At 33.7% G+C, this 15,713-nt stretch overlaps 1 protein-coding gene across 3 annotated transcripts in view; it reads left to right on the plus strand.

Moving 5' to 3' along the window:
* LOC123309989 overlaps positions 1–15,713 on the plus strand; it is a 33,494-nt gene that overhangs the window by 4,657 nt on the left and 13,124 nt on the right. For 2 of the 3 annotated variants that reach the window (XM_044893320.1, XM_044893321.1), the window contains exons 2-3: positions 128–240; positions 1,334–1,487. In XM_044893320.1, coding sequence (XP_044749255.1) covers positions 163–240; positions 1,334–1,487 — 232 coding nt within the window. In that variant the 5' untranslated portion in view covers positions 128–162. Of the gene's footprint in view, positions 1–127; positions 241–1,333; positions 1,488–5,275; positions 5,480–15,713 lie in introns of those variants that run through there. The other variant, XM_044893324.1, reaches the window with a different exon arrangement.

Below are 15,713 nucleotides of genomic sequence, written 5' to 3' on the forward strand. Positions count from 1 at the left end.
GGTTCAATTTTCTGTGAGTTACAAAGCAATATTCTATAAATTTCTTATACTGTGTGAACGTAATGTATATGTTTCTTTCGTTCTAAAGTGGAACGTGTGATTTTATTTTATGGCATTATTTATTTAGGGCTCGTGAGGATCTGTCTGATGAACGATTGAGAAATGCAAACTAAGAATATAAATGTGGACCGAATACCAGATGCAGATGTTATCCAGGAAAGCAACGTGAAGTTGCCAGAGGTGAGTGTTACAAGATTTGCTTCCAGACATTTTTCAATCTATTCAAATTATTTTGTCATAAAAATGTGGAAATCCTCATTTATATTCTGAACTGATCAAAGTCACAAATTAGTGAATATTTGTATGAGTCCTATTGTTTATCGTGTTGTTAACACATTGCTTTAATTTTTTTATTTTTCTTATTATTCAGATTATGTTGTACCATACTATTATTTTTTGATATTAATCGATTGGCCCAAATACATTGTGGTTTTGTAAATTTGTTGTCTGCAATTTTTGACTAAACGAGATAAATTTAATCTCTTATTTCTCATGAATTTTTTTCACTGTCTTCTTTGTAACAATCTTCACTTCAATTCTATTTATTTCGTTTTCATTGTATAGGCTCGTAAATAATGGTTAATGAGGAACTGCTTGTTTTTGTTGCAAATTTTGAAGCCTATAAAATCATCCTATACTTGAATTATTATACTCATTTCATTCTAAGATAATTTCCATAAATGTTTTTCCTACTATTAAAGAACTATCAGCTAGAAATTAGAAACCAATCGATAAGAATGCAACAGTGTATTTTTTTCATTATTTTGGTAAAAAAGGAGAGCATTATGAACAATAATATCAGGACCTCAAAGGTTAGGTTGGTTTACACATAAAAATAAATTTTTCAGAAAAAAGTTTTCTGCTCTTGTGGTTTTTTTATGAACATGCGACTTCCATACAAAATATAAATGATAAAATGAATAAATATAGATAAAATTAGCAATTATATAAAAACAAATAACAAATATAATATGGAAAGAGAAAACAGAATAATGATAATTAATATGAATATCCAAAAACTACATTATCAATATAAAATGATATAAATTACAATACCTCTTCATACGAAATAATGAATTATTATATCAAAAAATTGAATTTCACAAAAAGATTGAAAATTTAATCATTTCAAGGTTTCTCTACATATTTTCAAAGAATTGATATATTTTAGTTTGATCAGTAATATTTTTCAGTTATTCATCAACACCCAAATATCCAAATTCTATTTTATTCGTTTATTGTTCCTGTAATTGATTATAATATCCTTCCTCAGAAGAATCTTCAACGGTTTTACACCCATCTAGTCCAAAATGGCTCTTCAGTTTATCATACACCGAAAAAAACAATCGTTGACCAACCAGCTCCTCCTCTACCTCCTAGGTCGGCTCTCATTTTCACTCCACTACCTGATTCGGCCAAATTACAGGGTAAGTTTTTATTTCGTTTCGTATTTTAATGAATTTTCTCCGGAACGTGTATTAAATTTAATTGATAAATTGAGTGGACATTGGTTATTAATTATTTTTCGCAGCTTTTTGTAAAATTATTTATGTATCGTAGAGGTACTAATAGATTACGATCGATGATTAGAAGGTTTATCGATCAAAATTTTCAAATTGTATTAATTATGTGTTTTATTAATAACTCTTCTTGTTATTTATCAACTTTTCATTAATTATTGATTTTTATATTTCTTTCACCATTTGCCTTGTGTTAATAATACATATAGGAAGCTTCAATTGTGGTTTATTCAATTGAACTTGCAGAACCCAGTACAAGGATTTAAAAAAAGTTTCACTTGTGCAGAAGAGTGTGTCTTTTATTTTCCTCTCAATGAGCATTATGAACCGCTGTATATATTTGAACGGTGTTGAAATCGTCCAACTGTGTATGTATTTCGATACCGTGATCCTAAGAAAAGTTTACTATCAACTGGGTAATAATAGAAATATAAAGATTTAAACGTTTTTAGACAGTCTCCACTCCCACGTAAATGTAACTGCAAGAGTGTCAAGGGAAAACCAAAAAATGGTTCACCATTTTTGTAACTTTTTTTCGCACTTTGCCTTAAACAGGTTTCTGTATTGCGTTCCTGATGAAGAAATTGAGAAGGAAAATAATGCAGACTTGTAGAGCAATTTACTGGAGTACTGCCCAGCTCTAATTCAATGTTGTTCGTCATGTGCGAGTGCGTGGTTTCATGTTCACACATTTCCCAAATCGATTTCATGATAACGTCGAAGCGCATTCGTTCAATTAGGTCTTGTCAATTAAAATCGACGAATCGAATTACGAATGACAATTTTCGATGAAAAACGTTTCCGGTAATGGACTGCAATATTTTGCCCGACACCTGCCTATTACATTATTTATAAATCAAGCTTCCTTATGGAGATAACCAATTCTTAACGACTCGAAAAATGAAACGTCTCAGCTTTCAGCCTAGATACATAATGTTTCATCTTTAGAGGTGCCGATTAGATGATCCAAACTTTACATTGATCTTTATTTCCTATTGAAAATAGATGTGGATCAGTGAAAATTCGGTAAATTCAAAAACCAGCAGGATTATTGAAATATCACGTGGCATAATCAGTATTTTTCGTTCAATGAAGCATTTGATTGAAAGCTGTGGAATTACATCTACGAGTAGTTGAGAAATCAACAAGTGGAATCTTTGGAATGAATTATATCAGTTTCCAACCAAGTTCATATTGCGAAATTCATTTAATTTTGTAGGGATATTAAAAGAAAACATTTTACTTCAACACTAAGATAACTGAATCAAGCACCTGAATAACAGATTTATATTCAATTCATCTCAGTCGATAAACTATGATTGATGCATTTACATTTTGATCTTCCGATCAAGCACCCACTTGTTAGAGTTGTTAGACCTATGGTCATTCTCTATTCAATTTTGATCCATAAATGAACTAAATATCATTATATACATAAATTGTGTTATAATTTTCATCACGGGAAATGGGATTTCTATTTCAAATTGAATTCTTAAACTTTTTGACTGAATATTATAATTTCTCACCTATCTTTGAAGCCTTAATGTAATTTTGAATAAATGAACTTCAGGAACTAGTAAAAAACCTCAATCTTTGCCAAACATGTATTTGATTACATTCTTCACAGCAACTCTGAGTTTTTTCGATAACAAAATCTTGTATAACTCAATGAAAATCAACCATTTTTTTAATGCCTTATGGATGATCCTCAAAGTTTGTGATTGTGGATTTTCAATATTAAGTCGATGTTGGGAGAGGATTATTCGTATCGGCATATTGCCATAGCTATCTGGTCTGTAAAAATCCCAAAAAAGAAATTCGACTTCAACGATGGGTTAGGCGCGAAACATAGCTGTGCTTATTTGAGTAGTGTTGAGTATTTATGCATCCACATAAAACTAGGGACCAATTGAATTTTCCATTGTAATTTATTGCCTACATCCTAGAGTTGTCATCATATTGTAATCGCAAATTTTAGCAAACATCTGTAGATATGGTATATCAAAACATGGTTATCTAATTGTAAAATGAATGTTTTTATATTTTGATCATAAGCTCCAGAGACATTTCAGTCGGACTATTGTCCATCACTTGCCACTCTAATCCTTTTCCCCATATTTCTGGCAGTATTCGGATATCACATATGAAGAACTCCTCATACTTTGAAGCCATCTATGTATGGACACGAGTGATACGACGGTATATTCATAATAGATATAGAGCATAAACACTTTAAAGCTCTCATGTACAAACAGACGATGTGTTCTTGACTGGTACAAGAAATAAATGGGAGATTGTATTGTGTAGTCACGTAAAATACATCTTGCGTTTGGCGAATCTACCGATTGCATGTCTTTTTTTCTTCTGCCCTCCGCTACTTTGTTTCTCTTTCAAAGTCAAGCTCTGGTTGCTTCAAAACTCAAATCAAAGCTTAGTGAGTAGACTCACTAATCTTTGCTTTGCTTCGAATTGAAGAAGTGATTCAAGGGTTTGATCAAATGACGAAATGGTGGTAATCTTGAACGAAAAGAATTATGTGATGTGGCAGCACGGATACTTCAAGGTAACCTGCTACCAGATGTCCAAACAAAATTCCGTTTCATATTAGAACATTTGAACATAACGTTATAGTGGAGCCATCTTTTTTCAAACGGTGTGAACTAGCTTGTTCTCCTAATAGAAATCTACCTATATGTGCAGCTAAGATAAATTATTCGATAGTTTTTGGTCCTTTTAATGTAAAAGAATTATTTTTTTGATCTTCATCTCACATATAGTTCCATTGTTAGTTCGACTGAAAACGTATTAAAAGAAATTATAAAGTTTGTTGAGGTCATTCTAGTTGTCATTCAATATTGCATCCATATAGGATATTCACGAAAAGATGCAGCAAAAGAAAGGGGTTACATTTTGTGAAGCATAACTTCAAAAGATACACCCTTTCTTAGGTATGAGGTATCAGAAATTTAAAGGTACCTATCCGTTGTAAAAATGAGAGGACAAGAGAAATTTGATTGAAATTTTCTCTATGTTAATAGTCTTTCATCATTCTAAACAAAAACAAATTATATCATCCACCTGTAATTTGTTTCAGTGATATTTTTATGTGTTAACACCCCTTCACACCTGATGACATGCTTCTCTTAGTCCAATGCTCTAAATCCAAACGTCTTCATGAAAAACGGTCTGAAGAACTAGAAAACACTGTATCTATTCTTATATCAAATGTCAAATTGTTCGTAAGTAAGTTAGGGAGTTAGGAGTTACTAACGAATGTTCATAAAACATGCAACATAATCTGATTCCACTTGAGAAAATTTCCCATCTTTGACATCCCAGAAGGGATCCATATTTGACCCTATATTTGATCAAGAAATAAAGATGTTTTCGGTCACACTCTTAGGATCTTAGTAAACAACCATTTTATTGTTTTCCTAGAGTTGCGATCAAATTTAAGGTCAACTGTTGAAGTTGAATCTACATGTCCCGAAGACCTGTGGAAGAAGCATCTGCTCCTATATTTTCGATTCTCGAAAACAATGAACTAGACTAGAAGGTCTACGATTCATCGAACCTGACTCCTTCTGAACCGCCTTTCATCTCATCTTCATACCTCGGAGTTCTTCAGTAATCTACTGTTAAATTACGAATAGTTCCGAACACACACGACACTATTCCACGGATAAATGGTCTCGGAGTTTCTTCATCCTGCAACCTGTCAGCTTTCGTGAACGGCAGGTGCGATTGACCGTTTTTCAGTCGGTAAATTTTTTATGCACGATGGCGTAGGGACCAAATCGACGACCGAACAAAAGAACAGTGCCTACCGAGGACTTTGTTTTAGTGAACGCCCGGAAAAAGGAATAAACTGGATCAAAATCCTGGAAACAGTGGTACCGGTAAGTGCAACAGTGAATGACGTCTTGGCTATTCCTCTTGACTTGCTAGAACAACCGGGAGATAATGAACGCGTTGCAGATGTCTAATGGTGAAGATTACATCTTCGTAGATGGTCGCCAGCTCGTGAAATAGTCGTATTGGGAATAAAATTTTATTATTTTCGAAATGCATAAACATTTACCTATATGCGGGTCAATTTGTCCGTCTTATCGCCCTGTAAATCTCTTACAAATTAAGTATTTTTGTCATCTCAGATAATAAGAGTCAGGTACGTCTGGGAGATACCCAATCAATCATAAAAATATCGGTAACAGTTACAATTTAAGCATTTTATTCGTTTTAAATCTAAATATAGGTGGGTCGAAGATAATTGGTTTGTGTAACTGACCTATCCCTGAAATGCTGTTGGACCAGATACATATTGAATAGGATCGCTCGCTTGTGGAGACAAATTGTACCTTAGATAAATAACCCATTCTCTTGTTTCTAATCTGGATGTATCACAGCATTTTTGAATTATCCGATTTGAAATTGGTGATTCCCAAATTGACCTATGAACTGAGGGGCATGGAAGTAAAAGGGTTGAGGTGCATATATTTTAAAGAACGACCCAAGTGCAGAATATCATACCTAAAAGATATCCTGAATGAAGAGTCATTTGTTTTATTGAACAGTTTTCACGTTGTAAAAAATTAAGGTAATTTTCGAACTTAATCCTAGATTTTCAGACTGCAAATTAACTTTGGAGCCAATTATTTCAGAACTACAAGTAATGCACTTGAACCCTTTAACTTTCTAGCCCCTCAACTGGTAGGATATTAGCAGATTATATTCAGAAAATTCCTCATTTTCAAAAATGAACTCTATACAAGAAGCATTTCAACCCTACCGTATTTTTTTGGGTTACGTTTTTGTGAATCAATATCGACAGGGTCGAGTATGCATCCTTACTAGGTGCAGGTGTCAAAAATTCCAAAATATTTTTGTCTTCCATCAATCGAAACGAAAAAATTAGTTCATCAATTTATTTTTTGTTTCAGTGGTGTTTTTAGGACTTACCATCCCTTAAAACTTCTCACAAATAGCAATGTACATCTGAACACTTCATTTTCTGAACCTTCGAGTGTTGGTCGAAAATATGGTACAAACTTTAAAAAAATACGGCCTCTAAAATACATTTGAACATTTTTGTTATATTTTGGTACGCTACAAATAGTAGACGTATGACCAAGTACTAAGTATTTAATTTCCTTGAAAATTTTAAGGTGCCAAAAAGCCCATTCAATTGAAAAACTTTCTTGTCTCTTGCAATTTATTCATGAAACGCAGAACTTTGGAGAAACGAATGTTCATAAAACATGCAACATAATCTGATTCCACTTGAGAAAATTTCCCATCTCACAATGGTCCATATTTAACCCTATATTTGATCAAGAAATAAATATGTTTTCGGTCACACTCTTAGGATCTCAGTAAACAACCATTTTATTGTTTTCCTAGAGTTGCAATCAAATTTAAGGTCAACCGTTGAAGTTGAATCTACATGTCCCGAAGACCTGTGGAAGAAGCATCTGCTCCTATATTTTCGATTCTCGAAAACAATGAACTAGACTAGAAGGTCTACGATTCATCGAACCTGACTCCTTCTGAACCGCCTTTCATATTTTTTGGGTCACGTTTTTGTGAAACAATATCGACAGGGTCGAGTATGCACCCTTACTAGGTGCAGGTGTCAAAAATTCCAAAATATTTTTGTCTTCCATCAATCGAAACGAAAAAATTAGTTCATCAATTTATTGTTTGTTTCAGTGGTGTTTTTAGGGCTTACCATCCCTTAAAACTTCTCACAAATAGCAATGTACATCTGAACACTTCATTTTCTGAACCTTCGAGTGTTGGTCGAAAATATGGTACAAACTTAAAAAAAATACGGCCTCTAAAATACATTTAAACATTTTTGTTATATTTTGGTACGCTACAAATAGTAGACGGATGACCAAGTACCAAGTATTTAAATTCCTTGAAAACTTGAAGTGCCAAAAAGCCCATTCAACTGAAAAACTTTCTTGTCTCTTGCAATTTATTCATGAAACGCAGAACTTTGGAGAAAAATCTAAAAGTAGGTATTTGTCCTTATAAATTGGTCATAAATTTGTTCGTTTTTTTCAAAATCATCGTATATTTCCGCTTCCAACAAGTGCCATGCTTTATATTGTTATAGGAAAGTAACTTTCAACTTCAAGATACTCAATCGTTGACTTTTACAACTACTGCTTTCATTACTATTCTCTTTGAAATAACTTGGCTAAATCTTAATCATAATTTCTCTTGAACATGCATAAATTGGCTTGCTTTTCCGGTACTAAACGGGGGTGGGTACAACTATTTAAAAACGAGAGAGAGAGGGAGATCGAAATTCCAAAACTCTGAAAGGGAAATTTGAAAAGTTTCGATTTAACTCCGATTCAATCGTAGTTCAAATTTTTAACTTAGCAATAAGATCTAGAACAACTGTACCAATATCCTCGTGAATTCACAAGATTTCCTCACATACTGTGTCATTAGCCACTTACAAATAGTAATATCCTCTGGTAGATAAGGCAATGATTGAGTATTGAATCCTCATCTTGTCAAAGTTGAATCAACACTCAAATTTTTCATCACTTGACCTACATTCTCTTTTCAAAATTATTACTAGGCAGCTTTGGACGATAGGAGACCAAGTTTGTGAAGTAAAATCAGAATCACAACACGTCCAACAAAAAAAAAATGAAGGAATTCTGAGAAGGGAATCATAATTTTGAATATTTTTTTACACATCAATTCAAATACAAGGGTGAAATATTTGCGTAGAAATATAACTTATTATCTTCCACAAACTTCATGAAAATTCATCTAGAATTTATAATTTCACTAGATCAGATCCAAATTCTTTCAGTCACCGAATAAATACGTTAAAGTTAGGAATTCCAAGCCAATGGTTAGTCTTCATGCATATAAGTGTGTTGTATTTTCAATTCGAACGATAACAATTACTGATAAAGTGGTAATTTGTTGGGTGATACCATGGTACGTAGCATGGAGAGTACAGCAGAAAGTGTGGCCATTGAAGGGTAATAAGACTGCGTACATTACGAGATGGAATGGCATTGTCGATCGAGGACAAGTTGGACTTGACATCGCATAACGATAAAAATCTACGAAACCTGAAACGTTAACTACTCGCATTCCTTCTGATGGAGCATGGCTATAGCCGGTTCTAAACATATATGATTTATTTCTGAGGATGTCACCAATTAGATACTCTGCAAACTCAGAAGGATTTACTCGGTGATGAACACTTTTCGTCGATCAGAACTCATTCTGACAATTATCTGTTTATTTTTGGTATAACGTGCATTCAAAAAAATTCATCGTCAAGTAGGCTATGGAATTTTGCAGGTTGATGATTTGTGGCTGGATGCGAAAAGCATTTCTCTCATTGATTTTGATTGCATGAGGCTATTGGAAAAATTCTTGCTAAAAATTTGTGTGAATGTCATCAAGTGTTCAATTGGCTCTTAATCATCACGAGACCTTTTCCTGAGTTTCCCAAATGAAGCAATTATTTACCCATTTGTCCTGTTAGATAAAATGAAACGTCCCATGATATAATCTCGAGGAAAATCGCAAGTTTTTTTGAATCTGCTCCTTCAAGCCGTTAGCTTCACCGTTTCTGCATGCCATATCATTATTATTGAGTTAACGACATGATAAACTGTATGTTATTATAGGTAAATTCGTTCTTGATTTGTTGCTTATCATTCCATTACATCTAATTAGCGCTGTTTCCCCCATAATTAGACATGTGGATTTCTGGAACGTGGAGAAAATTCAAGATGCGTTCGTGATTTTCTTTGTTAGTGTGGAAAATCATGCTAATTTCTAACAGGCTCTGTTCGTTTTATGATTAGCTTTCCCCTGATGCAGTTCTGCAAGTTTAGATATGGTATAACTATAGAAACAGTACGATTTTTTTTAGTTCCACTAGATCTTAGTTGTGATGGAAAATGCTCTATCAGGTCTTTTCCTTGGAAAGACTGGAGACAAAATGAAACAATTTCGATTTTGTAAATGGTTTTTGGTTGAAAATTTCATCAACTACAGGAACAACTACAGGAATGTTAAGGCAATTTTTCTTTTATCAATTCCTAAATACTATTCAATTGATGTGCTCCATTATGTTAATAAACACTAACACCATAATCTGATAATGAAATTTTGAAAAAAAATTGGTAATTATTTCCTTCACATATATCTTCCTTGCCAAAAAGTAAGTGAATCTACCGTGGACAGCTGGTGATTCTAATAAAACTGATCGTAAATTGAAAGTATACAGAGAACTGAATTGAAAATTTTTGTTCAAATTGTTTTCTGAAAAGGATACATCGCCCTAAGCCTCGAAGAATGGTTAAAAATTGTCATCTTCAAAATCTTTCATAATTAGAATTATTTGTACATTCTCTTTGTTCATCTGTTCGATACTTTATCAAATGAAATTAAAATCTGCCCGAAGTTTTGTCATCTGTATCTCCTGAAAAGCAATTTTATATGTTTTCTTGAAAGCAGCACACTGAGAGAATTGAAGTTTAGCCGAAATACGAGGATATATTGAAAATTTCTCAGCCTACTATAGAACCAAACAAAATTTTAAAATCTAAATATTTTATTACTCAACATATTCTCCTTTTAATTAGATACATTTATTACAGCGAAACTGCAACATCTCTAGACCTTTAAAAAAAATGTTTCTTCTTGCTCTGCAAACCAGACCTCCACAGCTTTTATTACCTCCTCGTTTTAAGAAAATTTACGACCTTTTAAACGTTTTTTTAGTTGAGGAAAGAGATGATAGTCGAATGGAGCCAAATCTGGTGAATAAGGGGGGTGTTCTAGTAATTCATGTTTGCATGGCAACATGAGATTTGTATGCAGGGGCGTTATCCTTAAAAACAAAACACCTCTGGATAGCTTTCCGTGTCTTTTCTCTTTAATTTTATCCCGTAAAGTGGTCAGTACTGCCGAATAGTAGTCTCCGGTTATTGTTCTACCCTTATCCAAAAAATCAATCATGATTAGTCCATGGCAATCCCAAAAAACTGAAGCAAGTATAATACTTTTCCAGCAGATTTTTGGACACGAAACTTCTTAGGTCTTGGAAAACCAGAGTGTCGCCATTCCATCGATTGTTGCTTTGTTTCTGGATCGTAGAAATATACCCAAGTCTCATCCATAGTAACAATTCGGTTTAAGAAGTCTACATCGTTTTCAAATCGAGCACAGATCGAACGCGATGCTTCTACCCTTGCACGCTTTTGGTCAACATTTAAACATTTGGGGATCCATTTTGCAGCAATTTTTCTCATGTCCAAATTGACGTGAACTATATGATGAACGCGTTCGTATGGAATATTCAGTGCTTCAGATATCCGTTTTATCCCAATTCGACGGTCTGATAAAATCATGTCATGAACTGCATCGATATTTTCGGGGACTGACACAGAAACTGCCCTTCCCGATTGGTCATCATCTTCAATGGCAAATTTACCTCTTTTGAAGCTTGAAGTACAATTTTTCACGGTCGCATATAAAGGACATTGATCACCAATGGTATTAAGCATATCTTCATAAATCTGCTTACCTCTTAATCTTTTTAAATGCAGAGGTACTTGATGATACTACAATTTTTCGATTTCCACATTTTCGGTGGAGATCTTCTTTCTTTTAATTTATTGCTTAACTCTGTTTTACTTTTTTGACCTCAAACTTCACACTGACACTTCTAATGAGTTATTGTTCGTTGCTATGGTAACGCAAATTTTTTTTTATGCATGGAACTGGTCTAGGCTAACTAGATATCAATTCATCCTCGTTAAAAGAGAGCCAGAAAGCAATAAAAATATTTGGTCTTTTTCCTCTATAATTGCAAGGGGTTGATAAAGCCACCCCCAAAATTGGCATCGAAAGGTTTGATTTCCTTATTCATATCATGCCATTGAAAAACTATTTTTTGTAATTTGTATATACAGTAAAATCCTGTTATAACGACATTGGGGGGACCGTGAATATTAAGTCGTTATATCCGATGGTCGTTATATCCAAAAATGTGTATAAAGAACTCAGAAATAGGATTCATCCATGTATTTTATTTTGAGATCGTTATAACTGCATACATAACGAATACAAAATACAAATAGGTATATACATATGCGAATACATGGATAAGATCATCAAATTCATACTGTGAATAAGTATATGTTACAACATCGAACTTATTTATATATATACAATTGAACAGTAGTGAGTAGTAGGCTTAAAAAAATGAGTATCGCTCCGGTATTTCCCCGATGATAGAGTCGACAGCGCTTACAACGGCGAATTTGTTACTGGTACGTCGTTATAAACGGAAGAAATAGAACAAGCTTAGAAAATTTCTGTCGCAATAAGCGACTTCGTCGTTATAGTCGAAGTCGTTACATCCGAATGGTTTTATGTTGAATTACTTAGAATTTCAAACAATTGTCGATAATTTCTTCGTTATATACGGATTTTCGTTATAACCGGTGTCGCAATAAACAGCTTTCACTGTAATTACTATTTTTTATTTTTTTGTATCCTTTTTTTAGGAAATGATTAAGATTTCGTGAAGTGACAAAATTTCAAGGATTCCGAGCTCCTTCTTGTCTATTTTGCGAAATTATCGTCCCGTTTCATCCATAGGCTCGTCTTGAAAAGTGTTTCAAAGATCGCGAATCCGAAACGCACGCGTTTTCTCGCATAGGAAATCCAGTTTGTTTAGCCAAGAACGTCTCACGAAAATACGTGTGAATCACGAACAAAAAAAAGGAATCACGGCTCGCTGACGCGGCTAATTGCCTCCAAGGAAACAGTCCGATCTCGAATATTTGTTCTTCTTTCACTTCGGTATTGTTCTCGAACAGTGACGTACGTCAGCGAGTGTTGCGGGGTAGGGAGGTTTCTTTCGCCGCAACAACTTGTTAAGTTGTCGAAAATTGATTCGTGATTTATGCTCATTTTCTTCGATGAACCCGCTAGATAGAAGAGTATCCTTTCACGAGATCTAGGCGGTCCAATTTCTAGTAAGGCGTTTCAGTTTTCAAACTGGTTTAGTTTCACAGTTAGAATCTGTTATCTGTGGTTTCACTCGAGCTGCCTGAGCACAGAGTCTGTCCGACAAAAAATTGCAACTTTGAAAAATGGTGTGCAACTAAAAAAATGGCTTCTTTTTATGAGGAGGGTGTCCCAGGATTAATGGGAATAAATTCGTCCAATACCCCAAATAAGACCAAAAGTTTTCGTTGAATAGTTACGTTGCTTCAAAGATGATGACTTGTTTGATTTATTCAGAGGGACAGAAAAAAACAAATGAAACTTTGCATTGGTATTTCTCAAATAGAGATGCACGTAGAATTCAATTTTTCACTTATTACCCTTATAGCTGCAGAGGTTTGAAATCGGCAACCTTTTTTTATTTTCCACCATTCCATAATTTTTTTCTGGAAACTTTATTGCCTTTCAACTGTGCCCGTAAATGAATGAATCAGATCCTTTGTTCTGCTTTTGATCACAACGGCGTATTTCTAATTTGAAACAATTTTGGCATCATTTGTGCACAAATCAAGTGTACAGGGTGGGCAAATTTCGATGTTTTAGCACTACAGCTTTTAAACCAGTGGAGATAGACAAAATCTGATACACCATTCTCGGTCTCTTTTTCTGAGAAACTAATAAGAGTAGTAGTCATTTTTGGCCACCTTCTTTTGTTTTCGAGTTATGAGCGAAAATTGGAAAAATGGCGATTTCGAAATAAATTTATATTTCCGCTAATACTGATGATAGAGCTCTGAAATTGAAACATTATACAGGCACTTTTTTAAGTAGAATCCAGTGGCGTGCTTGCCTTTTTATTATAGTAGGATGTTTAATTACGGAGCTATGACCCAAAGTTATGTTTTTTTAAATGGGAACACTAGATTTCTGTGCAATTTTTAGAATGCTTAATTTTTACTAATTTCAAAAATACATAACATCATATGGTTTGTATCAATATAAATAATAAAAAATGGTCAAAAACCTTCTTTCTCAATATTTCTATGGTTTCAACTTTTGATGAGAATAGAAAAATGTAGCATCATATCATTACCACAGTCTCCTTCTATTAGTCCTTTCATTTCTATGCTTCTTTCTCAATTTCTCCAAGATTCAAATTTTGTGAAAATTGGTAAAAATTATAGAAAGAATGACATTGCCGGAAGGAGACTGCTCTTGTTATAGGAAGCTCTATTTTTCTGTGCTCGTCAAAAGTTGAAACCATAGAAATATTGAGAAAAAAAGGTTTTTGACCATTTTCTATTGTTTATATTGATACAAATATTATAATTATAATAATATGATGTTATATATTTTTGAAATCAGTAAGAATTAAGCTTTCAGAAAATTGCACAGAAATCTGGTGTTCCAATTTAAAAAAAAAATAACTTTGGGTCATAGCTTCGTAATTAAAAATCCTGCTAAAAAGGCAAGCACGCCACTGGATTCTACTTAAAAAAGTGCCTGTATAATGTTTCAATTCCAGAGCTCTATCATCAATATTAGCGGAGATATAAATTTATTTCGAAATCGCCATTTTCCTATTTTCGCTTATAAGTCGAAAACAAAAGAAGGTGGACAAAAATGACAACTACTCTTGTTAGTTGCTCAGAAAAAGAGACCGAGAATGGGGTATCAGATTTTGTCTATCCCCACTGGTTTAAAAGCTGTAGTGCTAAAACATCGAAATTTGCCCACCCTGTACAGGGTGGGCAAAATTCGTTGTCTACTGAGGGGATCTCGAGAACTATAGCAGCTAGAAGAAAACGGATGACACATTCTCGAGCTCTTTTTCGTGACTAATCAAAATCTGAAAACAGAATCCCCCTCTCATTTTTAGATTTCGACTTATAAACAAAAATTGAGATTTCGACGATTCCGAAAAGTTCTCATTTTTGTCTCTGAAGTTACTGCTCTGAAACTTGAACCTTCTTAGGCACTCTGATACGTAGAATCTACTGACAAAAGATTTTTTTCCAATTCAAAAATAACAAATGAGCTCGCTATATTTAAATGATTGTTTAATATTCTGGTTTAAAAATAGAAATAATTTCAATACAACTCAAAAATACTCGTCAAGATCATTGGATATAAACTATCCTATACATAGACTAACATTGACAGAGAACAACCCATCATACATGTGTATAAGAAAATTTAATAAACTGCCTAATGCCAGTTAAAGTGTATTCTCTGCTGGGAAACTTGGAGCCATATAACTTGGCAGAGTATTTTGGTGCACAGTTAGTCTAATGTACATATTTGTTCACTGTGCTGTGACGTCATTTCATTTATTGTTGGTGTGTATATGCATTGTATGTAGCGGTCAACATTATTTGAAATAAAATTGTTGTTGTTGTTGTTGAAATGTGTCATCCGTTTTCTTTTAGCTGCTATATAGTTTTCGAGATCCTCTCAGTAGACAACGTATTTTGACCACCCTATACACAACGAAGTGCATAATATAATATAATAATAATATATAATGATAATATTCAAAGCCTGTGAAAACCTATAATAGCAAATCAAAGAGGAATGTCGATTTTAAGCGTCTCTAGTTATAAAGTATGAGTGAGAAAATTAGTTTCAGGTTCATCTTGATCCTACTTCGAAAAAATTGAGAGAATCCATAATGAAGTCCATCTTTGAATGGAACCTGAATTTTGAGGTACATAAATACTCCTGTGTTATTCTTATCACGAAAATATACCATAATTTGTGATGATTCTTATAAAGAACAATAATTGTTCATTGTTTTCTAGCATTGATTTCGAATGAGCAACAGGTTAGGAATTATTTTCTATTTCTGTCGAATATATTCTATTCAAGCTATCCGACTATTTTCAATTTACGAAGTAGCATAAAAATAACACAAATCACCACTGAATGGTCATCTTTGTGCAATAATGTTGTAACTAGGGTAAGCGAGCTAATAGATGTATCGCATTCGCAACATAAAAGACTGACTAATTAATTAAACAACAAGTACTTTTGGACTTAATTCAGCGGTAACATACGAAGAACATTGGCAACCTATTCTCTGAGAATTGCGTTTTGTTGTCGTTTAACTCCATGCACGGTATT

Source organism: Coccinella septempunctata, chromosome 3 (genome assembly GCF_907165205.1).
Source record: "Coccinella septempunctata chromosome 3, icCocSept1.1, whole genome shotgun sequence".
NCBI classification, from domain to species: domain Eukaryota; kingdom Metazoa; phylum Arthropoda; class Insecta; order Coleoptera; family Coccinellidae; genus Coccinella; species Coccinella septempunctata.